At 37.8% G+C, this 25,523-nt stretch overlaps 1 protein-coding gene across 2 annotated transcripts in view; it reads right to left on the bottom strand.

Annotated features, from left to right (window-relative positions):
* oca2 (oculocutaneous albinism II) overlaps nucleotides 1-25,523 on the bottom strand; it is a 313,977-nt gene that overhangs the window by 263,028 nt on the left and 25,426 nt on the right. For both annotated transcript variants that reach the window (XM_039744702.1, XM_039744701.1), the window contains exon 2: nucleotides 3,447-3,702. In XM_039744702.1, the coding sequence (XP_039600636.1) occupies nucleotides 3,447-3,682 (236 nt within the window). In that variant the 5' untranslated portion in view covers nucleotides 3,683-3,702. The remainder of the gene's footprint in view (nucleotides 1-3,446; nucleotides 3,703-25,523) is intronic.

A 25,523-nucleotide genomic window follows, 5' to 3' on the forward strand; every position in this document is an offset into this window, starting at 1 on the left:
ACTGGAAGCTGTTGTTTAAAAGTGGATGATAGCAAAATTGGATGCCATCTTGAAAAATCCCCTCCAGGAGGAGCTCTCTTGGTGCACTTTCAGCCACTTTTAGTCTTTTCTGCGCACGGTTATCCAGTAATTCAATGTTTCCACCCAATGTACTCATTAAGTTTATTGATCATTTGATTGATTGGCTGTATTATGTGACCTGGAGGTCTGTATCCTTGTTTTTTGTTTCTGCTGCTGTATCTGAATTTCCCATAGAATTAATAAGGTTTATTTAGTCTAACACTTCAGCCACAAAGCAAATAAGCTCTCTGTCTGGCAAAACACTTATTCAAACTTATTTGTCGACTGTTATTACAAAAAGATTCACAAACAACTTGCATAGTTTAACTACATAAGTTTAAGCAGTGCTGCAAGTACAGGCGCTAAAGCAGCCACACCACCTGCGTTTTAGAAGAGCTCATCTACCAAAAGCCTTAATATGTTCAGGTCTGGCCAGTATTTGGATAGGAGACTATCTTGGAAAAACCTTGAATTGCTGTTGGTGGGCCAAAAGTGGGCTTTTACCCTATGGTCTGTGTGTAAAACCCTATGCCCCATTGCAGTGATGGGGACACTATGCTGAAAGTATGGCACCGTCATTTGGATGGGTTAAGAAAGAAAAAAAAAAAAATACCTGAGGTCCTGACTCTGTGGTCATTAAAGGGCATCTTCTGAAAAGAGTAGGGTGTATCACGATGTTCTGGCTGAATTGCCTATCGTAGCCCTGTCCATTTTGGCCCCCTAAACATCCCCAGTCTCTAATTATGCATCTCTCTCACTACTGCAACACCGAATAGCTAATGTAAGGAGAAAGTACTGGTGCAATAATGTCTGCCATCATATCAACCAGGTGTGTGGTACATATTAGTGGTGGCTCAAGTGCTAATCTGTGTTTATGTGCTTTGAGTAGCATCAAAAGCTCTTTCTAAAAATGTATTTTTTTTTTTATATAAAAGCTCAGCTTGCTGGCCATTAACTATTGGTACTTTTGGATTTGGAAAATTATATATTATATGATATTAATGGAATATGTGACCTATCAGTTGCACCGCTGATCTTACAAAACCAAAAATCCCCACCCGCCTTTTTTATTTACTTAAGTCTCCCACAATTTCACACTGGTGTATGTCTCCTGTGGGAATGATCAAGAACACTAAATGCAATGGCTTACTAATAGCTTAGTTATTCTAAAAGGATTTTATCAGGCATTTAAAGCCAGCACCAGTGGCAAGATACCAAAATGCCACTGCAATATGCTTTGACAGCTATGCATTTTATTCTTAGCAGAGGCTGCAGTCTTCTTCTAATATTTTTTAAAAAGTGTGAGGCAACTGGACAGCCAGTTATGGTGACCGATCAAGCAAGGTTTTATCCCAATAGTCTTGATTCAATTCACACAGAACATGACACACTTGTATGTTTGACACAGCACACTTGTACAGAACATCCTCCACCTCTCATCTTTGCTTAATATGTTGCCGATGGCACAAAATGCACACCCTCATTATCAGTAAAAATACATCAAGTATTAAAAAATAAATAAATAAATAAATAAACACACACCCTGGTTCAAACCCCACTAGAAACAAAGTTGTCAGATTGCTAATTTGCATTATACAAGGGAAAAGTGATCAAATTTGTGTCTCTCTGCTTAAGTCACATTGAAGTGTCTAGATCAGATACATTTACGGTCTATCTGCATAATAAATTGGGATACAAGTATTCAATCATGTGGTTCAAATCATCAAAGTTTCATTCAGAGCTGCAATTATTCAGTCGTCAATTGCCAATGATATCTCCCATTGGCACAAGCGTATTTTATAGTGCGCTACATTTCAAATAATGAGGCTTAGAAATGGATAGATAATACATACTGTAGACAAGGTACAAACTTCTTAAACAAGGTACCAAAGATACACACAATACAGATTCACGAGTTTTTTGCTTGATCATAGCATCTCAGTTGGTCATCAAGTACATGCAGTAAAGTGAACTTGCCTCCTGTGCATTTTGCAAATTGAAATACAAAAGTATATTGAAGAGCAAAGGGGTTTCCATTAATTTGTGTGTGAAATTGGCAAAAAACATTTATGGATACTTTACAGATGTTGCAGAAAGCTTATGGAGAGGACTGTTTAAGCTGCACATAGTGTTATGAATAGTGCAGATGTTTCAAATTGGGTAGACAGACATTCCAAAGATAAACCCAAAAACTGGACAGCCTTCAGCATTAGTTGACAATAGATCACGCTGAGAAAGGGTGTGCTTTGATTCATGAAAATCAGTGCTTAATCGTCCATGTAGTTGCTGATTTAGTAGGCATCAGTAAAAGCTTGCATCACATACTTTTGACTGAAAAACTGCAGATGTGTCTGGTTGCTGCATAATTTGTTTATTTTTTGTTCATCTTTCAAGAGATGAGGCACAGTGTCAGAAGTCATTAGATCATTCAAATGCTGATGAGAACTTTGAAACGTGTCATAAGTGATGAATCATGGGTGTATGGGATTAGTATTAAAACAAAAGCACAAGCATTGCAGGGGATATGAAAATAGTCATCATAACCAGGATAAGTATGGCCGAGTCAAAAGTGATGTTGATGGTCTCATTTGATTGGATGGCCACCGTTCATCATGAGTGTGTTCCATGTGGTCTGACAATCAACTGATAGTTTCATTTGAACGGCATGTTTGAGAGAGGCAGCAAAATGAAGGAAACCTGAAGAGCAGAGAAAAAAAGACCTGGATGCTGCACCATCACAATGTACCTTCTCACTTGATGTTTATCATCTGAATTTTTTGGCAAAACACAAGGTGACTCTAGCTCTGGAACCACCCTATTCTGCAGATTTGGCCCCAGCAGACTTTTTGATGTCAAAGTTGAAATCGGCGACCTTTCAGGGTAGATTTCAAAAGATTGAAGACCTAGAAGACAATTTGATGTGTGACCAATGCGCCATTTCACAATTGGAAAAACCATTGTGAGTGGTATGCAAACAGAAGAGGGGAATACTTTGTAGATGAAAAGGTCTGATTTTTTTTTTTTTAAAAAAAGATTTTGACTGGCCTCATTTATAATAGATATCAAAAAAATCTAATTTCCCCAGAGTAAATGCTTTGTACAATTATGCAACCATGGTCTTTAAATTAAAAAAAGTTTTTTTTTTTCCATTTCAATATAGTTTTTACAAGACATTAAAGGGGAACAGAGTAACAGGATTGGACTCAATTTTAACCTTTAACATCAACAAAAACTGAAATTTCAATGATGGCAGGGATTTGATATATAATCATGAATGCACACACAAAAAATACATTTTACAGTGTTTATCACTCATTTTCAAATACATACAACATCAAAAACAATAAAGGAGGAAGTTTTATTTTGTTTAAAATAGCAAATGTTACCTCTCTGCAGAATCGGAGTTCAGTTTATCTTCGTGCACAATGTAGTGACCTATAGACACAGCACCATTTTGGTAAGCTGGAGTTGCGTGAAATCCAGTGAATCCCTCAAGCAATCTCAGTTCCCCAAAATCCGCAGACATGGCTTCAGATATGGCATGCCCATGTAGCACAGGGTTGGATGGAGTGGTCTTCTGCTTGAGCTCCATTTCCAGTTTGTTGTTGTTTTCCAAATACATACTGACAACGTTTCACAGAACTGTAAATGAAAAATAAGGATAAATATGGAAGATTGCCTTTTAGTTGTTCTTACCAATAGCAAATCAAGAGAAATTGTAATATTTAGATTGAAATGAGAAACTTCACAAAAGCTGAAGTCCCCTATGGTTTTCCAGACATTAATCTGCGACATACTTGACTTTTGTATTCCTGCATCTACCTCTTTAGTCACCAGCCACTATCTCCATCTAAATGAACTACAGAATTCATTTCTGTGAATAATCCAGTCAACAATTCTTCATATATATTTGTTGTAGATGCCCTAATGAATTTGAAACTGGGATCAAAATCAACAGGATGATAAGAGCAAAATATACTGCCCACAGTGGATTGTATTTATCACACATTTCTCTTGAAACCTCAGTACCCTTGTTGACTTCAAACTTCTCAAAAAGAGTTTTACTGGCAGTGATACTTAGAGGCAGTAGTTCACCTCAACAGAAGAATGGACACAACTGCGAAGGAAGGTTTGGATCATGACTTCATTATTCCTCAACTTTGCAAACTACATATAAAAAGCTATACCAACTGTAGCAGGATCCACTATTATTCTCTTTTTTCTATTGTCACAGTCAGTTTACCCAGACAGATAGCATAATCTGATCAGATAATTCAAATATCAACCAGAAGTTTTCATAATTTAGTGAGGAATAATGCTTACAGTTTGTGTTCATTACATTACTGCCTTCTTTAATTTGTGCCCACCGTAATTGTTTCACCATATAAACTGCTGCTCAGAGTTTCTTGAAAGTAGACATCAATTATCAGTTTACTGATAAACTAAATCCATGCCTAATTCTTAAATCTTATTCTTGCCCCCTTTTCTCATGTAACCGGCTCCGACATTTGTGAACTGTTCTGTAACCAAAGACTCGCCTGTCTACTTAACTCCATTCTCACACATTACCTTCACTTCCATTCAACATCTTTGGTTCAATACCACTCTTGTTTACAACACATTCTGTGCTATCGAGAACTACCATTCAGTGTAGTTTCTGGCATTTTCAACAAAATCAATGGGGTGCATAAGTGAACAAATGCAACAACCTCTTCAGTATGGTTTCTGCTGTGGTCATTCTGCCAAGACCACTCTGCTTCCAGTCAAAATGCTCCCGACTTGACATGGGTACTTTCCTTCTGTGTCTTGTGACAGAACTTGTATAAAATGTGCATTACCTACAAATAGATATTAAACATAGGTGCGTAACCCTCTACATCTCTAATATTTATCATCATCAACAACATTTATTTATATAGCACATTTTCATACAAAAAGTAGCTCAAAGTGCTTTACATAATGAAGAATAGAAAAATAAAAATAAATAAATAAAAATAAAAAAATCATCAAGTACTCTTGACCCTGCTATTCAGAAAAATGTTCAAAACTGTCTTTTATCAAGTTAATTAGTCTTCATTACAGATTTCGGACTACCACTCCAACTCAGTATGGTAGAATTAACTTAATTGATATTTTTAACCTGCCATTCTCTCCATTCACACACCTTTCCCCAAGGCAGCATACCAATCCTACCACATCAAAAACTCCTATCACATCAACTAGAAAGGCCAGCGACGAGTCCACCTCTGATCATCAGTATGGGCCGTCCCACAGTTACTGACAGCTGTCTGCAAGTTAAATATGAGCCAGACATAGATGTTATATATTTAGTATTTTGCCATGGTATATTTTAGAACATTTTTATGGAAGGGGTTTCTTTTGAAAGGGCTGAATTAAGGTTCAGGTCTTAAAATCATAGAACTATCCTAGCAAAACCGAAGCCTCGTGAAACACCAAAACATTTAGAGCAATTGCGTGGAGGCTTTGAGGCATTTGACACTCATCTATCTAGTGACATCTCCTGGCCATTTACTTTAATGTTACAAAGAAATTAGCAATAAAAATCAATGAAAGTCACAAACCAGCTTTTCATGGTTAGGGATTGCCAACAAGAAGTGCTTATCAGAGGCTTCTATGTTCGAGGTCTTAATTTTATTTTTTTGGACAAAGTTAAAATAAAAACAAGATGCTAATTTACTACATATTCCCCTTTACCATTTTATCATTATTCTCCCTCTTTTATTAGCCCTGATCTTTTCTTGACATCACCTTTACTTGACCATTGTTTAGAGTCCCACAGCCCCCATGTTGTAGGTGTTAAAATAAACTCAGAATGAACCTCACTGATTCTTCTTAAAATGTTTTTCCTGCTTGCATTAAATTAAAGTAGACAGAAAATAAAGGCTTAACCCTCTACTTTGCCATAAACCAGGTGAGCATATTTGAGAAACATGAAATCCTTACATCAAGAAAAGAGATATTTAAAGTTGTTCTTCTTTATGGGAGTTGTATTTTGTGATGCTCAAAATTAGCATGTTCTCTACATAGGAGAGAATCATATCCATCACGGTAAAACTGGTCACCAACACTGGCCAGGCTTGTGGCATCACTGACTAAGGTGGTTGCTTTTTGTACGTTGTGTAGATGTGTGCAAATCTGGGGTAAGAGTGTCGCCTAAATGACAAGACCACAAATTAGGCATTAGACCATAATAATTTTGATAGATATTGAAGAATTGTACAACAGATCTTTGTTCTGAAATTGTTTCTGCTTAGAATCGCTATCAAAAATGCAATGAATATTTTAAAAAGGGCAGCTCACACTCCAGCTTCTATTCATCACCACTTGAGGTCTATACATATTGTCATTGTAATGGATAACAAACCCACTGTGACTGACATGGCTGAATTTCTCTCAGCACTGGCTCTGCTCAATCTGCTGGACTCAAAATTCAAACCTGCCAATCCAAACCACGTCAGAGAGGCTGAAAGACACCACACAAAATTCAGTCATCATAACAGTATCACACACACAGGATACTCCAAGGAAAGCATTGTTAGTATTCAGTGATCTATACTCTGTAGTTGATATCTGCTGTATCTGTAAAGTGTAAAGTGAATAAAAGCAGGTGCTACAAAACAAATTATAACAGTCATTCAAGTAGAAACCATGGCATAGACATCAACAGCAGCAATCTTCTTTACAGTGAAAGGAAAACTCAGCAATTCATATGAAGATCCACATTAAGATCCACTCCAGTGCTGCAGTGAGAAACACATTCTGACCTGCTTTTAAACTTTGCCAGCAACACCCTGCCCTCGTGAACATTCTTTCAAGGTTTGGATAGGTGATTTGTAGCAATGTCGTCTTAGCCACAGCACAGTATAATAAACAATTTACTTAAATAAAAATGATAGATCTTGCCTGTATCATTCTTCCAGTTACAGAAGTACAATTCCAGAAAATACATTTATCATGTCTCCCTGTCCCTTAAAGCAAGCACAAATTCCATTTGTTTAATATTTAAAAATTCAAGTCCCTGACTACCTGTTGCTAGTATTAGCCATAGAAATTGTGAAATATTTAGTTATAAAATATCAAAACAAGACATTTCAATAATAATAATAATAAACAGCAACAACAATAGTAAGAGGCAAAGGGGGCATGTTAAGTTTAGTGTGTTATTTTTATATACTGTATGTTTTGGATGCACTGGTGTAGAAAGTTTGCTGATGTTAAGTCTGATGTCTTGTGCATATTTTAGGAGAATACCACATAGAACACTGTCAAGCATGTTTAAATGTGTGTTTTGGTCAAATTGCTCTAAATAGTTTCAGCCAATCGGCACCTACCAATAATCCAGTATGACATTGGGAACCTTCATTGTTACTGGTTTTATATGAATGTTTTATTTACTTGTATTGAGTTATTTGATTTTTTTTTTTTTTATTGTTAAGCACTGCTTAACTCAATTTAGATTTTACCCTGAAATGCACGTGTGCCACACAATTATATCCTGTAAACACCTTCCTCTGTGGTGTTCATTTTAGGAAATTACAATTTATGTTCTCATTATTAGGCATTAATTCAACCAGCGTGTTTCTTTGTGCCAGTCCCAAGCCCGGATAAATGGGGAGGATTACATCAGGAAGGGCATCCGGTGTAAAATTTTGCCAAATCAATATGCGGACAATACAAATTTCCATACCGGATTGGTCAAGCCCAAAGTTAACAGCGACCACCACCAGTCCTGTTAGCTAACAGTATGCTGCCGGAAATTGGGCTACTGTTGGCTGAAGAAGAAGAAGAAGAAGAGGGGGGAAGACGTGTCCAGAGGCAGGAGGAGAGGAGCAAGATAAACAGAGTGGAACTGAGGGTAGGAACTCTGAACGTTGGCAGTATGACTGGTAAGGGGAGAGAGTTAGCAGATATGATGGAGAGAAGGAAGGTTGATATATTGTACGTGCAAGAGACTAAATGGAAGGGGAATAAAGGCCAGGTAGATCGGAGGTGGATTCAAATTGTTCTATCATGGTGTGGATAGGAGGAGAAATGGAGAAGGGGTTATTCTGAAGGAACAGTATGTCAAGAGTGTTTTGGAGGTGAAAAGAATGTCAGACAGAGTAATTATGATGAAGCTGGAAATTGGAGGTGTGATGATGATTGTTGTTAGTGCATATGCCTCGCAAGTTGGGTGTGCAATGGATGAGAAAGAAGATTTTTGGAGGGAGTTAGATGAAGTGAACAACCGTGACAGAAAGGGACAGGGGACAGAAAGTGGTGATTGGAGCGGATTTCAACGGACATGTTGGTGAAGGGAACAGAGGAGACGAGGAGGTGATGGGTAGGTATGGTGTCAAGGAGAGGAATGAAGGTGGTCAGAGGATAGTGGATTTTGCCAAAAAGATGGACATGGCTGCGGTGAATATGTATTTTAAGAAGAGGGAGAAACATAGGGTTACATACAAGAGAGGAGGAAGATGCACACAGGTAGATTACATCCTATGCAGAAGAGTCAATCTGAAGGAGATTAAAGACTGCAAAGTGGTGGCAGTGGGAAGTGTAGTTAAGCAGCATAGGATCTGTAGGATGACATTGGAGATCAAGGAGAGGAAGAGTGTGAGGACAGAGCCAAGGATCAAATGGTGGAAGTTGAAAAAGGAAGACTACAAGGCTGAGTTTAGGGAGAAAATTGAGACAGGCACTGAGAGGTAGTGAAGACTTACCAGACAGTTGGGAAACTACAGCAGATGTAGTAAGGGCGACAGCAAGAAGGGTGCTTGGCGTGACATCTGGACAGAGAAAGGAGGAAAAGGAAACCTGGTGGTGGAACAGAGGAAGAGGATGGCAAAGAAGAAGTGGGATAGTCAGAGAGATGCAGAAAGTAGACAAGAGTACCAGGAGATAAGGCGCAAGGTGAAGAGAGGTGGCGAAGGCTAAAGAAGAAGTATGATGAGTTGTATGAGAGGTTGGATGCCAAGGACCTGTACCAATTGGCTAGACAGAGGGACCGAGCTGGGAAAAATGTGCAGCAGGTTAGGGTAATAAAGGATAAAGATGGAAACGTACTCACAAGTGAGGAGAGTGTGTTGAGCAGATGGAAAGAGTACTTTGAGAGGCCGATGAATGAAGAGAATGAGAGAAGAGGAAGGACGGACAGCAATGAAGACAATGAAGAATGGAAAAGCTATTGGTCCAGATGCCAAACCTGTGGAAGCATGGAGGTATTTAGGAGAGATGGCAGTGGAGTTTTTAACCAGATTGTTTAATGAAATCTTGGAAAGTAAGAGGATGCCTGAGGAGTGGAGAAGAAGTGTACTGGTGCCGATATTTAAGAATAAGGGGGATGTGCAGGACTGTAGTAACTACAGGGGGATAAAATTGATGAGCTACACCATGAAATTATGGGAAAGAGTAGTGGAAGAAGTGAGGTGATGATTAATAAGCAGCTGTATGGTTTAATGCCAAGAGCGAGCACCACAGATGCAATGTTTGCTCTGATGGTGTTGATGGAGAAGTACAGAAGGAGTTGCATTGCGTCTTTGTGGACCTGGGGAAAGCATATAACAGGATGCCTCGAGAGGAGCTGTGGTATTGTATGTGGAAGTTGGGAGTGGCAGAGAAGTATGCAAGAGTTGTACAGGATATGTACGAGGGAAGCGTGACCGTGGTGAAGTCTGCGGTAGGAGTGACTGATGCATTCAAGGTGGAGGTGGAATTACATCACGGATCAGTTCTGAGCCCTCTTATTTGCAATGGTAATGGACAGGTTGACAGACAAGATTAAACAGTAAACACTATGAGGTTTGCTGGTGACATTGTGATCTGTAGCAATAGTAGGGAGCAGGAATACTAGACCCTGAAGAGGTGGAGATATGTTCAAGAGAGGCGAGGAATGAAGATCAGTAGGAACAAGGCATAATACAGGTCTGTAAATGAGAGGGAGGTCAGTGGAATGGTGAGGATGCAAGGAGTTGGCGAAGGTGGACGAGTTTAAATACTTGGGATCAACAGTACAGAGTAAATGGGGGATTGTAGAAGAGAGGTGAAAAAGAGTGCAGGCAAGGTGGAATGGGTGGAGAAGAGTGTCAGGAGTGATTTGTGACAGATGGATATCAGCAAAAGTGACAGTCTACAGGACAAGATGCAGAGGACAGAAAGATATGGAAGATGATGATCCACTGTGCCAACCCCTAACAGGAGCAGCCGAAAGAAAAAGATTAGGCATTAATTCCTCATTGTCATGATTTGTCAATTTTCAGGAGTCCTTTCCCCACCATTTTGGGGGTGTTGGTAGGGGCGGGTTGTTAGAGTGTCTAGGATCATGTGCAGATAACACGTTGGCTGCACCCACCACACGACTAACCAACTGAAATGGGACTGGTAAGTTGGAGGACCTGCTTGCAGGGCTGGATGAAGGTTAAGGTCTTACCCAGGACCAAGCAATTGCAGGTTAAGGGTCTTGGTCCAGGGACCAACGAAGTAGAGTCACTTCTGGTGTCATTTCCGATTGCCGGCACAGAGTCCTTGAGATTTGTCTCTGTATTCATAGACATTTAAAAAGAAACGTATTGAACTGACAGATTTCATTTGCTGAAAATAAAGTAATTTTTTGGCATTGGGAGTAAAAGTTGTACATATTTAATTCATTCATATTCTCTCTCATACACATATACATACACACACATTATATATATATATAGTCAGGGATGCCAGGGGCCATGACCCGGCCGGGACGCCAGGAGGGACCTGGATCACGTGGGGTTCGCCTTCCGGGTTGCTTTGGGGGCCACGGGTCAAGGGCATGGAAGCCTTTCCCTGTAGGGGCCCATGGTCACCGCCAGGAGGCGCCCCAATGCCTTGGGGACTTGTTAACCCAGCGCTTCCGCCACACCAGGAAGTGCTGGGGGGAAGGTTTATGATGGCGCCGGAGAGCAGCCGGGAGGACAGCCGGCACTTCCGCGACGCTGGGGCGTGGTCAGAGAAGGAATGCCGGGAACACCAGGTGCTCATCCGGGTCATCTATAAAAGGGGCCGTCTCCATTCATTCGGGGCTGGAGTCGGGTGGAAGGAGGACGAAGCAAGAGGAGTGTGGAGGCGGCCCGAAGACAAGGCATTGTGGCTAGGACTATTTGGGGTTTGTTGTGCACGTGACTGAGGTCTGAGTGACCATAATTGGGGTCTGTGTGACCAATGAACTGGGGTCTTAGTGACCAATTACTATAAATATTGTAAATAAACGTGTGGTGGTTTGTGCAAAACAAGAAGTCTGCCTGTTTGTGCCCGGGTGCCGTTGACAATATTTTATTTATATATATATATATTATATATATATATATATATATATATATATATATTATATATATATATATATATATATATATATATATATATATATATATATATATATATATATATATATATATATATATATATATATATATATAATATACACATATATAATATACATATATACATACATACATACATACATAATCATCAACTCAGTACAAAAGTTCATACTGTTAATGTTTTATGCCCTAAATGGTACTTTGTGAGCTTTTTTTGATCTTTACTAAAAGAAAGTGCATCTCAATTTGTTTATTATTACATTTTGACATAATTTTAAAATATCAACCATGTTAAATTGCTTGTGTGGAAATGTAACATATAGCAAAAAAAAAAAAAAAAATCTGTAAAAAAAAAAATTATGTTGCGTTTTGTTAAAAAAAAATTGTCTAAATTATGCTTTACAGATTTATGAAATGTTTCAGCATACAGTGAAATTAATACACTTATAAAGATGAATTGTTAGTATTTTGCATTGCATTTGGTAACAGTGTAATTTGCGACTACATTGGAATGCGAAGCAGCAAATGAGAGTTCAAGTAATGGGACAAAAAAAAAAAAAAAAAAGACACCTTCTCACCCTGATGCCCAGACTCAAATATTCATCTTTTTTTGTTCATGTCAATTTATTAAAATTTACACTTACCTAAGAGTTTAGTTTTGTGTGTGTGTCAGGACAGACTATAATGAGATTAAAGAAAGTCACAGCGGTGACTTTGTTTCAATCCATAACAAGCAACAGCAGGTGCTTGTAACAATTGAGTAACAATTGGTAAGGGGCAGGCAAAACAAAAGGTGTCAGTGACTGGGATTGTGTAGCTGGACGAGGAGTTAAGAAAGCAGAAAGAAAAACAGCTTAGTGTTTCATTAATTCTATTTATCTATTTGCATAAATAGTTTTTCTGCTGTGCTGGAATTAGAAAGACTTACTTACTAATCCTTCCCTTGCCTTTGACAAGATTCATTCATATGGAATGGATGCTGCTGGCAAAGTTAGATGCTTTTTGAAAATTTGCATATTTATACAGCAGGTGGCACGTGAAGATGACTCCAGTATTGGCAAGGAGGAGCAGCAGGATAAGCAAATCTGCTTATCTTTACCTTTTTTGTCTCACTAACACAGAGGTCCCAAGGCTCTCACAAATTTCAGAAAACAATGTTGATGACACAGATTTTGTTTGAAAGAAAATTAATTGGTTATGAAGTACTTGCATTTATTTACATTACATATGGAAACCAACAATACACACCAGCTACAGATTTGAAACCTGCGGAATACCAACAACTCCAACATGTGTATGTACAGTCGTGATGAGCATAGCGTCTTTGTAAACTCTTGCATGAAGAGTCTCTCAGCCTCTCTGACATGATCGAGATGAAGTAGAATTAAAGATCAACTGGCCATTGTTAAACAATTAAATCAGTGGATAGATATTGTTGGCTTCCGTTTATGTTAAGCAGTTTCTACTTTGTTTTCTGTGCGTTTTTACAAACCAGTATCTTTGTGTGTTAATTTTGTATTAATTTGTACAATCTTTATTTGCCTTTATAACCAAGAACTTGTCACTGCACCCTGTGCCTGCATTTGATGAAGTGCGCTATACAAAAATAAACTGAACTGAATTAAACTGAAGATGGATTATTGTAATGCACAGGATTCCTTTTGCAAAACATGCTCATCTGTTTGATGGGTGTCTTGTGTGAATTGTTCAAGTTTTCTCTTAAAAGAATTTGAGAACTTAAGCATTACATTAGCAAAAATCCCTTTGCTTCAGCAGCACTCCTTGCGTGAACACCACCAATGACTTGCAGCACTCTAAACCCGTGTCAGAACTCGGCATAGACCACCACATTTACTATTGAGCCACTCAAGATCTGCAATGCAGCAGCTGACCAAAGGGGATTCTGACTAGGGGCATGTCAATGATTTCACGACAATGCAGTGCCTAAAGATCACGACATATGAATTTAATACGCACCCCTAAACAGCGATTCTAAAGCTCAAAGCAGTGTTGACAAAGCAGCATCGAGCAGCTCATCCCTGCCTGCCAACATCACTGAGGGCACAAGGAAGATGGAGCTGGGCTCAGTGTTGATCCCAATAGGTGCCATAAAATGTTTGCCTGCAATTGGCAGGATTCTCAGCCCAGCCGAGTAGACCTGTGTGGGCGAGTAGTGATGGATCACTGGGGCTGTAATGTGTGCGGAGGATTCTGCTTGAGGTTTTATACCTCTTTTAAAAAGTTAAATCAGCTGTTTTTATATTCTTCTCAAAACAATGATTTTTATTGGATTATTCATTAACTTAGGAGAAGCCCTTTGTTTTGGACACTTTGTGGGTAATAAAAAGCACTAAGCACTTCTGAAGCACCTAATCTCATTTTGTGTCATTATTCAACGTAGTCCATCATGGCCTACACCTACTGTATCAATGACCCTATGAATGAATGTAATGGCAGCTATGGGAAACCCGGGCATTGCAAAGATGGCAAATGTAGAGCACTTATTATAGTTATGTATAAAAGTATGGGCTAAAAATTGTCAAGAGCACAACTGATACTTGTCATTAAAGTCATATTGGACACAACTGATTGAATTAAAAAAAGGTTTACTTTTGCACAAACATTTTTGCTAAAAGGTTTCATTTATTAAATAATAAAATAGTTTATTGACATGTTAATTTTAAACATTGGAGTTATATTATTTATATAAAATGGGAAAAAATTTTAATTTCACATGCACTACCTTAACCTATGTTGTGGCATAAAGTCATGGCTAAAAAGGGTCCAAGTATAGATTTTCATTTTTATCAATAAACACCTATAAATGAACACACCCCCTTCATCTGGTCTCCATACTGTTATAGTACACATTTCTACTTACCTACAGTATTATAAAATTCATATGGATTGTACCCCGAGTGGAAAAATGTTTAACTTTGACCAATTCAGGTCTATCTGTGCACATTCTTTCAGACTCCGTGGGGTTTTCTTCCACACCCCAAAGAGCTGCATGTTATCACTAGAATCCCTGAAGCCTACGAAAAAAAAGTCATAATATCAGGCCACCTTAAATTCCTTCACACTTCATCAGCATCTTTGTTTTGCAAATGTGTCAGCACAAGCAGCCTGCTATACCGATCCCTAACCGACGCAGCTGAAGTTCTCCCAGCTCTAGTCCGTTTATTCGAGTGTGAGGTGTCCAGAATTATATAAAGTAAATAATATATATGCAATACATACATTTCATTTGTGTTCTGTGTCTACAACGATCTGGGTAAATGTAGGATTGCAGGAAATGCAAGGCAAGAAGTGTTGAACACATACCTAAAACAGAATCTTTTTTCATGTTATAGTAATAATGACAAAATGTGGATGTGAAGTGTATAAGGAATGACTGAAGTCCAAATATTAAATAAACACTTTTACAAAAGCTATACACAACAAGGGTGCTTTTATTGAAGAATATAGCCAAAGAAAAAGAAATTATTCAAATTTACATGTTGCGGTCAATGAGTTAAAAACCCAAGCCCAAATATCAAAAATCGACATAGAACAGACGTGTCTGCTTGGTGGGTGCGGAGACAAGAACTGCTGCCTCTTAATCAAGAGGTTGTGGGTTCGAGCTTAGGCTCTCCTGTTTTGAGTTGGGAGCTGCTATTATTATATAATAAAAGATATATTTGATTTTGTGATAGTGGGCACACTTTTTTTAACTCATTGTTATTTTCAGAGATGCAAGACTGATCTAAATCTTTTACAAATTTCAAGTAGTGCATGGATGGCCCTTTATTTACATTACTGTACATAAACATAAATAAAAACTTAGAAGGTACATTAGGGGTTTACCTGTAAGAGCCAAAAAATAGGTTTCTGTGCAGAACTCTTCTCCACATTAAGAAAACAATACAGTAATCCCCATGAACCATATAAATGTTATTTGACCCTCCTTAATCTGAGTAAATCTTAATCATAATAATAATAAATACATTTAAAAAAAAAAAAACACACCCCACACACACACAACCTTAAAGCGAACATGCCTTATGTGAGAAACTCAACCATGGAACAAACATAATCCATGTCACAACAAGCAGACTGACATCTTTGCCTCTAATGCAGTTCATATATTATATTAAACAGGCATCAGCACGAAAAAAGGTGAAATGCTGTTTTAAAACTGTGAAATTAAAAAAGGACCATTCCGATTTCCCACAGAATAAAATCCATTAGACACTCAAGATTTATGTTTGCAAGTAGCAGAATGCAGAGTCCTCACACCACATTTCCAGCTGCGCTCATGATTTAATAGTCCTGTTAGTTTATTTTCCTTACATGCCAAACAAGCCGCAGATGATGCCCTTTATATTCTGACATGTCAGTGTTTTGCTGTAAACACTGACCTCTTGTGGCCAAAGTAGAACTAAAAAGAACTTTAGAAAAATCAAAAGCAAAAAGATAAATGGAATACTTCAAGATATGCTAGTTGGAAAGACCTATTTAAAGACTTAATTGAAGGCTTAGTCATAATACACTCAACAGCTTTTGAAAGTGTTGTTCAAGTCAGCAAACATGCAGTACATTGTGCAGTACAAGTTGAATTTTGGTTAAACCCATCCATCTATTTCTAACCTCCAGTACTTTGTGTTTGAAGTCACATCATCCAAAACACAATAATTGCAGTTTGGTAGACTGAAAAAGAACGGAATGCTTTAGATAGCTTATGGGTTTAAAAATTGTGCAATTTTAAACATTTCTAGATATCAAAAAATAAAATCACAAAAGTCAACTTAACACCATGGATATGGTTAAAAATATTGAAAGAGTGAGCAATGCAATCTGCTACCATTTAGAATTTGTCCAATTTGGACAGACTTATTATAACCTCCCTTCTGGAGAGCATGGCGATGTTGGATATTTTGTAAACTTTACCCCACCAAGTTTAATCAAGGTCCCATGGCAAGGGTTTTTAAAAAAAAAAAAAAATTGGCAGACGAGGCCTTTGCCGATAAACTTCACCTTAAAGTCTAGAGATTGAAAGAGTTTTATACTGCTACACAAAGTGCATGATCAATCAAATCAATAAGGAGCAGTGCCTGAGTTTTAGATACGCAGATTCTAGTAGCTTCAGAAATTGCCTTTCATTTACGGTTGTTGCTGGATTTTATACTATGCACTGGTTTTTGTTTGTTAATCGCCTTCATTATACATTGATTGAAGCCTTTGATGGCACAATTAAATACAATCTGACTTTTTTTTTTTTAATTAGAATGGAGAAAATGAGAATTTTCCTCAATTGTCAAGTCTATGCCTAAAAAAATCACTTCACCCAGCAGCATGCTATACCAGCTGTATTTCATGGGTAGCAGGATGTGTACCTGTATCCACCAAAATAGCACTTTGCATTCTGATCAACATTTTCTTTCCCCATCCATTTTATTTAATTAGACCAGAGAATCTTTTACCACAAGGTCTAAGGATCACAAATGCCTCCTTTTTTACAAATTCCAGGCATGGCCTGTGTAGGCCAGTCCCTATAAAAATTACCTTTATTAAGAGATCCAGTGACGGTTACCCTTAAAACTCCCAGTCTCAATGTGAAACCCTGCATTTCTGCGAGGGCAATCTTAGAAGAATGGTCAGCACTTTCTAGAAACTCTATATTCTGTTTAGCACAGCTGCTGAACACTTTTACCAAATTAAAAAAAGTGTAAATAATCCAGGCTTACTCAGTCAAATACACACATTTCAATATTCAGGCACTGGGTTTTAAAAAAATAATTTAGATAGCCCTAATAATTTTGAATTCATTTCCCAAGCTTATGACATGTGATGAAGTGATATTTCTCTTTGGTGCACAAGAGTTGACAGTTGCTGTACACAACACTGGTCTCGCAGTCTCCAACAAACTTCAAGAGAGTAATTGAATAACTGAAAGTCTTTCAGCAGCATTATTTGAATCTTTACTACAACTACAATTCATAGAGGTTTGGCAGGTTTGCATTTTCAGCTAAATGTCACACAGTAAAGCCCGACATTTTTCAAAAAACTCAGTTCACACTATAAAATGGCAGGTGGGATGCTACATTTCACTTCTAATATGCCCTTTCTGCAAGATACAACAAAGGCTTTTGCGCAGTTGAATTTGTATTTTCACAGGGTATATTTAAAACAAAAGGCAGCTGCCAGTAGAGAAGAGTCAAGAAAATGCTTCAGCTAATTTTCTCTCTGTATCTCTTTTTCCATGTTCTAGACTACATCCTAACAAAAAGCACTCCAGCAAATCAACAATTTGCTTTATAAAGCTAATAAAACAAACATGTATACAAGACAGGATCTAATAAATACACTGCCACTCACAAATGGAGCCCTTCACACAAACTAAATTTTTTTGGCAACACTACAGACATACAAGAAGCATTTGAAACATAGAATTGTTGATACAGAAAGCACAAAAACACAAGGTACAGTATGGGAGGCATGGGGTCTGATCTGCAAGGGATTCTCAGGCAGATTCCACAGTGGAAAGCCACTCCAAGTTTCAAACAAACAAACAGTCATTCCTACCATGTGGGACACTGCATACTAATTTTCTTGCCCTGATTAACGGTCATCTCTATTTAGGGGAAGAAGAAAATATTGTCCCAGTTCCACAGTCAGATATACCTGTAGGAGCATTTAACTTTGAAATACCAATCATTAGAGACGAGGGTAAAACAGCCTGTAGTTAGGGTTTGAAACTGCATAAGAGAACAGATGAACATGTTAAAGTCTGTATCATTAATGTTCAAAATGCCTTCAGAAACTAAAACTAAAATCAATGCCAATGTTAATCCTACATCACTATATACACACACGCGCATCAAAAATCTGGTGTCACATCAAGAATCTCAACAAGTCACGCTGGGGAGCATGCACAACTCATGATCCCGGTTTGCAACCCCCCAGGCAGACGCACGGTCCAGTCCCACCCTCCGGAAATTACCCTGTATCTGCCGCAGCCAGGTGTTACGTGAGCGACCCCTTGGCCTGGTCCAGCCACTCGGGTCCCCAACAATGAGGATCTTACAAGCTGGATCACCCTCGGGGAAACGCGCCACAAGGCCGTAGCGCCGTACTGACGCTCCCTCACAAAGCATATAATGTGCCTCAATCGGGACTCCATGAGCAACCGCTCATTCGACACAAAGTCAAACCAACGGTACCAAGGATTTTCCGGAGAGAGACAGCAACAAAGGAGTCCAGTCTTCGTCTCAGGTCACTGGATAGCATCCATGTCTCACAACCATATAGCAAGACAGGAAGCACCAGGACTCTAAAGACTTTTTGCATAGATATCGGGAGCGCCACACACCCCTTTCCAGCAACCTAATGGACCCCCATGCTCTCCCAATCCGTCTACTGACTTCATAGGAAGAGTCACCAGAGACATGAATGTCGCTGCCAAGGCAAGTAAACCTCTCAACAAGGTTAACACTCTCTCCGCAAACAGACACACTGCTGATGGCTGTGCCCAAGAGGTCGTTAAAGGCCTGGATCTTGGTTTTTATCCAGGACACTTGCAAGCCCAGACACTCAGACTCCTCATTCAGTCTCTCGAGCGCCCCGATCAGAGCCACCATGGTCGGCGCAAAGATCACAGCATCGTCAGCAAAGTCAAGATCTGTGAATCTTTCTTCACCAACAGATGCCCCACAGCCGCTGGACCCCACTGCACAGCACTCACAGTACCAGTGTGCAGGCCGGCCATGATATCCAGCAACCTTGAAGGGACCCTGTGAACCCTCAAGATGTCCCACAGGGCAGCTCAATCAACGGAGCCGAATGCTTTGCGAAAATCGACAAAGGCTGCAAAGAATCTCTGCCAATATTCTCATTTGCGCTGCATGAGAACCCTCAGTGCCAGGATGCGGTCAATGGTAGACTTCTTAGGTGTAAAACCAGATTGTTCCGGTCACTGGTAGGTGAGCAAGTGATCACGGATCCTATGGAGGACAACCCTAGCAAGGACCTTACCTGGCACAGAGAGAGTCGTGTTATCCCCCTGTAGTTGCTACAGTCCTGGCGATCATCCTTCCCTTTCCAGATAGCGACAAGTCCCGTTTTCCAGTCAGTTGGGATGATGCCAGTCTCCCAAATGGAATAAAAGATTCTCAACCACAAGCTTGAAATCTTTATCTACACTCATCTCTGACAGACAGAGAAATTAATAGCCTGATAGAAATCTGTAACCAAGAACCTCTGGAGCGGATTAAAGTAAATACAGATTGGGCACAGTTAGTGTAGGGGTTACTGAATAGCATTCCATGACAAGTGTTAGCCTGGAACCTTCAAGAAAACCATGAGAGGGGTGTCAGCTGTGATAATTCTTCCCCTCGGGGTTTTCTCTCTTTAAAGTTTCAAGAATTATTGTTTATAACAAAAACCCTTCAAAGCAGCCATAAGAATGGTGTGCTTGGGCCACATGTTTTGGGCCTGCACCAAAATCTTTGAATGCTCATCAGACAGCCTTGGTGTCACAATCCCTCCTAAGCCATTAACAGCTGTATTTGGTGTACTCCCAGATGAGGTTAAAGTGGAGAAGGATAAACAAACTGTAATTGCCTTTACCACTCTACTGGCATGTAGACTTATCTTGTTCAACTGGAAGAATCCTAATTACCTATTCTAATTCAGTGGGTAGCTGATGTTATATACTATATGAAACTGGAAAAAAAATCTAATTCGTACTTTGAGGATCTGTTCAAAACTTTTTCAAAACCTGGCTGGATCTGTAAATAACATTTTAGGATAAGCATTTAAATTGAGGAAGCAGGTTCTCGCCCTTCTTTTACTCCTTTTATCTTTATTCATGTATTAAATTTATCATCTATTCACTTATTTTTACTAGCTTTTAGGTTTTACTCTGCTGGCCTAGCTCTCTCTCTCTCCCAGGAATGGGGGCAGATTTGTTTTGAACCTTTTCTTTGTAAAACAAGTTATTTGTATGGAATGCTATTTGATTTTAATAAAATCAAAAAAAAAAAAAAGTGCCAAAACCTTTAAACCCCCACCTGCCAACTAAATTGTAGACGTCATTATGTTCTCACCCACACATTTAAGTGGGAACTGTACATCAAATCACACATCCAGCTATGACATTTCTGCACTATAAATACTTCTCCTGTGAAGTTTGTACACATGGTATCGTTCAGAGGAAACGAGAAAAAAAAAATTTATTTATTTTTTTTTTTTTAAATAATTTCTTTAATATGGGATATGACCAGCAAAACCATTTAGCACGGTTTATATGTACCTTATTTTTAAATAGATATTAATGTAAAGCTAAATATATAAATCACAAGAAAAAAAAAAATTGCATTTTACATTTGAAGTGGCATATCAATGGTAATTAGGAATGAATGCATCGACATGCATTTCAGAACAAGGCTGAAATAATCTACTTATTGCTACCACTTATAGTACTTGCTTTCACCTACTTATTTGCTGAGAGCTATTTACACAGCTTATGCAAACTAGTTGCTTTTCTACTCCAACAAGAATACAGTATTTAACAACATATACAGTACATTAATTTGCATCATTAAAACGGATTTGAAAAAAAATTAAATATTCTACATTTGGGCCCTGGATAGTTATAAATGGGTTACCTTCATTTTCCACATTTTGACAAGACAGATTTCTTTCTTGAATTCGACTTCATTATTGCCCAGGCCAGCACAAGTACATGGAGCAAGTGTGCCAGCCAGTCTTGATAATTTCCAAATCTAATGGAGGAGACCAAGCATGGTGTTTAATAAGCCATGTAATGTGTTAAATTGCATTGGCCCACATTAACACTTGAGACACAGAGAGATTCCTTTATGTTACAGTGGAGTTTTGCCAAGCCCAGAGCACGTTATGTATTATAATTTAATTTGAGGTTTTGTTCAAAATGCAGCGATTCTTCTCAAAACACACAGGGACCATTTCCCCCAATTTTTGCACAAATAGAATTTCAGTTGTAGGTTAAAAGATGCATAATTTTAAATCGATATTGTACTTTTATTATATGTATGATATTTCTGATAGCATCGACTCATTTTGCATCATATGATTAAACAAATAAAACAAAGAAGAATGTCTCCATATCTGTAGATAAATATGCTTTTGGAATTCTGTGACCAGCAGGGATTAGTGCAAGAGATTTCTCTACTCACAACTAAATAATACGGCAGTCATTCGGTCTCCATCAGGCTTTACAATCAGTAAGTTACTTGCTTTATTATCAGAACATGCAGAAACAGTATGAAGAAAAAAAAAAAGTCTGACTTTCATATTAAACCAAGTTCTGCTAATCAAGTGCTTTTGTTGAATCCTGGCACCTCCTCATAAAAAGCAAAACCTTTGACAATTGAGTCCAAAACATGAATTGTAACAACACAATAGGCACCTGAAATGATCTTCGAGAAGTGAATTTAGTGGTCTATCAGAAAAATGCATGAGGTTTCAGCCAATATGATGCACAGAAATATTGTATAGCCCATATAAGCATGCCCAAAACCCAAACATAACTTCGCAAAATGAATTGATCTTGTAACAATCGGGGCTTAACCTGATGCAACCGATTTGTAAACCTGCAGTGCCAAATATGGAATGTTTATACTATCAATCAATTTTATGAATCTAATGCATAGGTGATAAAAAAAATATCGTGCATAGTTTTTGACAAAGACCAAGTACAATAGCTGGCTGCTAACAAATACAGTAAATAGCATGTCAAAGTAACAGCTAAATTTCAGTGTAGGTTGAATGAAAAAAAGTCACAGGTGGAGTGTGTTCTCTTTTTACAATATAAAACAAACAATGAATCATGAAAGTGCATATTTTTCTAATTTTCTCAGATTATTATTATTTCACATCTACTGTACAATCTTAACAGGCCGAGAACATACAGCTCATGCCATTGCCAATTTGAGCGAGTGTCAGCGAGGTTAAAATATTCAACTCCACCCATGCCCCATTTTGGGGACCATTTCATTTATCACAACGTGTTACATGATAGTTGGACACTTGAGTGCAATACAATTCATTCTTAACACTACTAGCACATGCAGTGCATACTCGATAAAGAGGTAAAGGCAATCTGTGTCATGGCGACTATCAAAAAGAAGCTGAGAGAGAGAGAGAGAGAGAGAGAGAGAGAGAGAGAGAGAGAGAGAGAGAGAGAGAGAGAGAGAGAGAGAGAGAGAGAGAGAGAGACTTACAGTAAAGGAAATTTAAATTGAAGCGGTTAGGAATCCACAAAGTTAGATACCTTTATAAAATTTGTTAAACTGCTTTCATTATTAAAGAGCAAATTATAAATATTCAGGCCAATTTATTGGGGCACTGCAGTACATAAAACAAAAGTGATTTAACATTACATATCATTTAATAAAATATTCTCAATTATCCACATCCTGAACTTGCTTGAAGATTAGAATATATGTCTGCAAAGTACAAAATACTTCAAACTTACTAAAATGTTTCTCCTGTCATTTATTCCTTTACTTCCTCCAATAGGAAACCTCAAAAAGCATTTGCACGTGAGCAACTCGAATCTTTCTAAACTAGACTCAAAAATTAAAGCTGAAAATGTTTTTTGATCAAACTCTGTAAGCTGTTCAGGTTTTCAGGCTAAGTTTTGCTCTGTAAACACAGAGCCAAGATGGCATGCACATTAAAAGTAAAGCTATTGGATGCTCACAGAGTTTGTGTATGAATACATCTTAAACATGTTCTGTCTTCTGGCTAGAGCATCAAAGAGTGAGACAACTTTCTGGTATCTTCCGTTGTGTTGGTGGGCAATATTGGTTTCATTGTAATCAATAAAAGCATTCAGACAATTTCTGTTGTAGAGCAAACCACATTAATGAAAGCAAAAGGGCGACTCTTTAAAAACATTGTAGAATTTGCTCACAATTTGAAAAAGACAAAACTGGCCAGCCAAAATAATGCAGAACATGATAAATTTATCATATATACACATACATACACACATATACATACAGTGGTGTGAAAAACTATTTGCCCCCTTCCCGATTTCTTATTCTTTTGCATGTTTGTCACACAAAATGTTTCTGATCATCAAACACATTTAACCATTAGTCAAATATAACACAAGTAAACACAAAATGCAGTTTTTAAATGATGGTTTTATTATTTAGGAGAAAAAAATCCAAACCTACATGGCCCTGTGTGAAAAAGTAATTGCCCCCTTGTAAAAAATAACCTAACTGTGGTAGGTAGGTATGTATATATGTAGGTATGTATATATATATATATATATATATATATATATATATATATATATATATATATATATATATATATATATATATATATATATATATATATATATATATATATATATATATATATATATATATATATATATATATATATATATATATATATATATATATATATATATAAAAGAGACCAACCACAAACTCTAAAACATTTCCACCTGATCAATACACATTAATGCAATACAATTTTTGTATAGCCCAAAAATCACACAAGAAGTCCCACAATGGGCTTTAACAGGCCCTGCCTCTTGACAGCCCCTCAGCCTTAACTCTAAGACGACAAGAAAAAACTCCCAAAAAACCCTTGTAGGGAAAAGATGGAAGAAACCTTGGGAAAGGCAGTTCAAAGTGAGACCACTTTCTAGGTAGGTTGGGCGTGCAGTGGGTGTCAATACAATACAATACACAGATCAGAAGAAATCCTCAATACAGTATAAAAAAAATTACAAGTATTGAGCAGAATTTAACAGTAGATGATATCACATAATATAATTTGAATTTGTTTAGAGTCCTGGAGACCTCATCCATCAAGCTGCCTCCCCCATTTGGCCATTCCACAGCTGAAACAGAGCTGGGCCAGTCAATCCGATGAGTGTAATGCACTTCGGAGTTGAAATGTTCAGAGTTACAGGAGAAATCATGCTCACCTATGGACATGGCTCTTTCAGCAAAAAGTATTTTTGGTTGAATTTAAAACAAATTGCTTATTTATTCCTATTTACCTAAAAAGATTAAAAAAAAAAAAAAATCTTTCCTCTTAATTCGACAGCAGCAGAAAATTTAAGTTCATGCCCAGTCTAGAAATATAAACTTTATTCCCCTAAACTTAACAGAGAGTAGAATGAGACTGCTAACTTGGGGGAGGCTTGGGATGAAGTCAGTGGAGTTATTTAAAGAATTACACACACAGCCTCAAGGGTAATGCATTCTAAGACTTTACCATAATATAATCAGTTCCACAGATTATATTGATTTTTAAAGAGTCATCATTCGTCTATTGATTGGAATACTGGTGAATTGGTTTCATGCAGCGAGCTCATTTTAGAAATTGTCTAATGTTAATGCAAAAGGCCCCAACATGGTTTTATTTGTTCAATTTCTGACATCCAAAGTCAATATCCTCATTATTCTGATATATTTATCAAAGAGAAATCCATATAATTGAAACCATACATTATTATAATTGCACATTTGATCTATTGCTCAGAGCACCTCTACCTAAGGGAATTTACAAGTCTGATCAGACCAACTGTAAAAACTAGGGCAACGAAAAAGCCCACTAGCTGAATTATTCTGGATAAATTAGGCAATTCAGCAGTCCTACTGGATTATTCAAGAATAGCCACCCCTTTCCTTTTATATCATCTTTAATAAACAAAACCACCAAATACCACTGAAACTTGATTTGTATGGAATGTTATTTGACTTTAAGAAAAATATAAAAAAAAAAAAAAAAGAAAAACAGATACCACTATATATCTGCTAAACCTGCTCTCCACAGTCCTTACAATCTTATTACAATAAGGAAAGTAAATGAATGAATACAAATTTTCTCAGCAGAAACATTTGATCAAAGTGACTTATTAAAGAGATCAGAACTGTACACATGAGTGCTGGGTGGGACTGCTTTAGGAAAAAAAAAATGTTACAGGACAAGGTTACAAAATTGACCATCAAAAGTAAAGAGCACCACAACTGAAGTGAGGATGATGTGTACTATATTCTGTTCATAGAGATATCCTGCTATGGGGTCATGATTTCTCAAAGACTAAAAAGTTTATGT

Source organism: Polypterus senegalus, chromosome 2 (genome assembly GCF_016835505.1).
Source record: "Polypterus senegalus isolate Bchr_013 chromosome 2, ASM1683550v1, whole genome shotgun sequence".
Lineage (NCBI taxonomy): Eukaryota > Metazoa > Chordata > Cladistia > Polypteriformes > Polypteridae > Polypterus > Polypterus senegalus.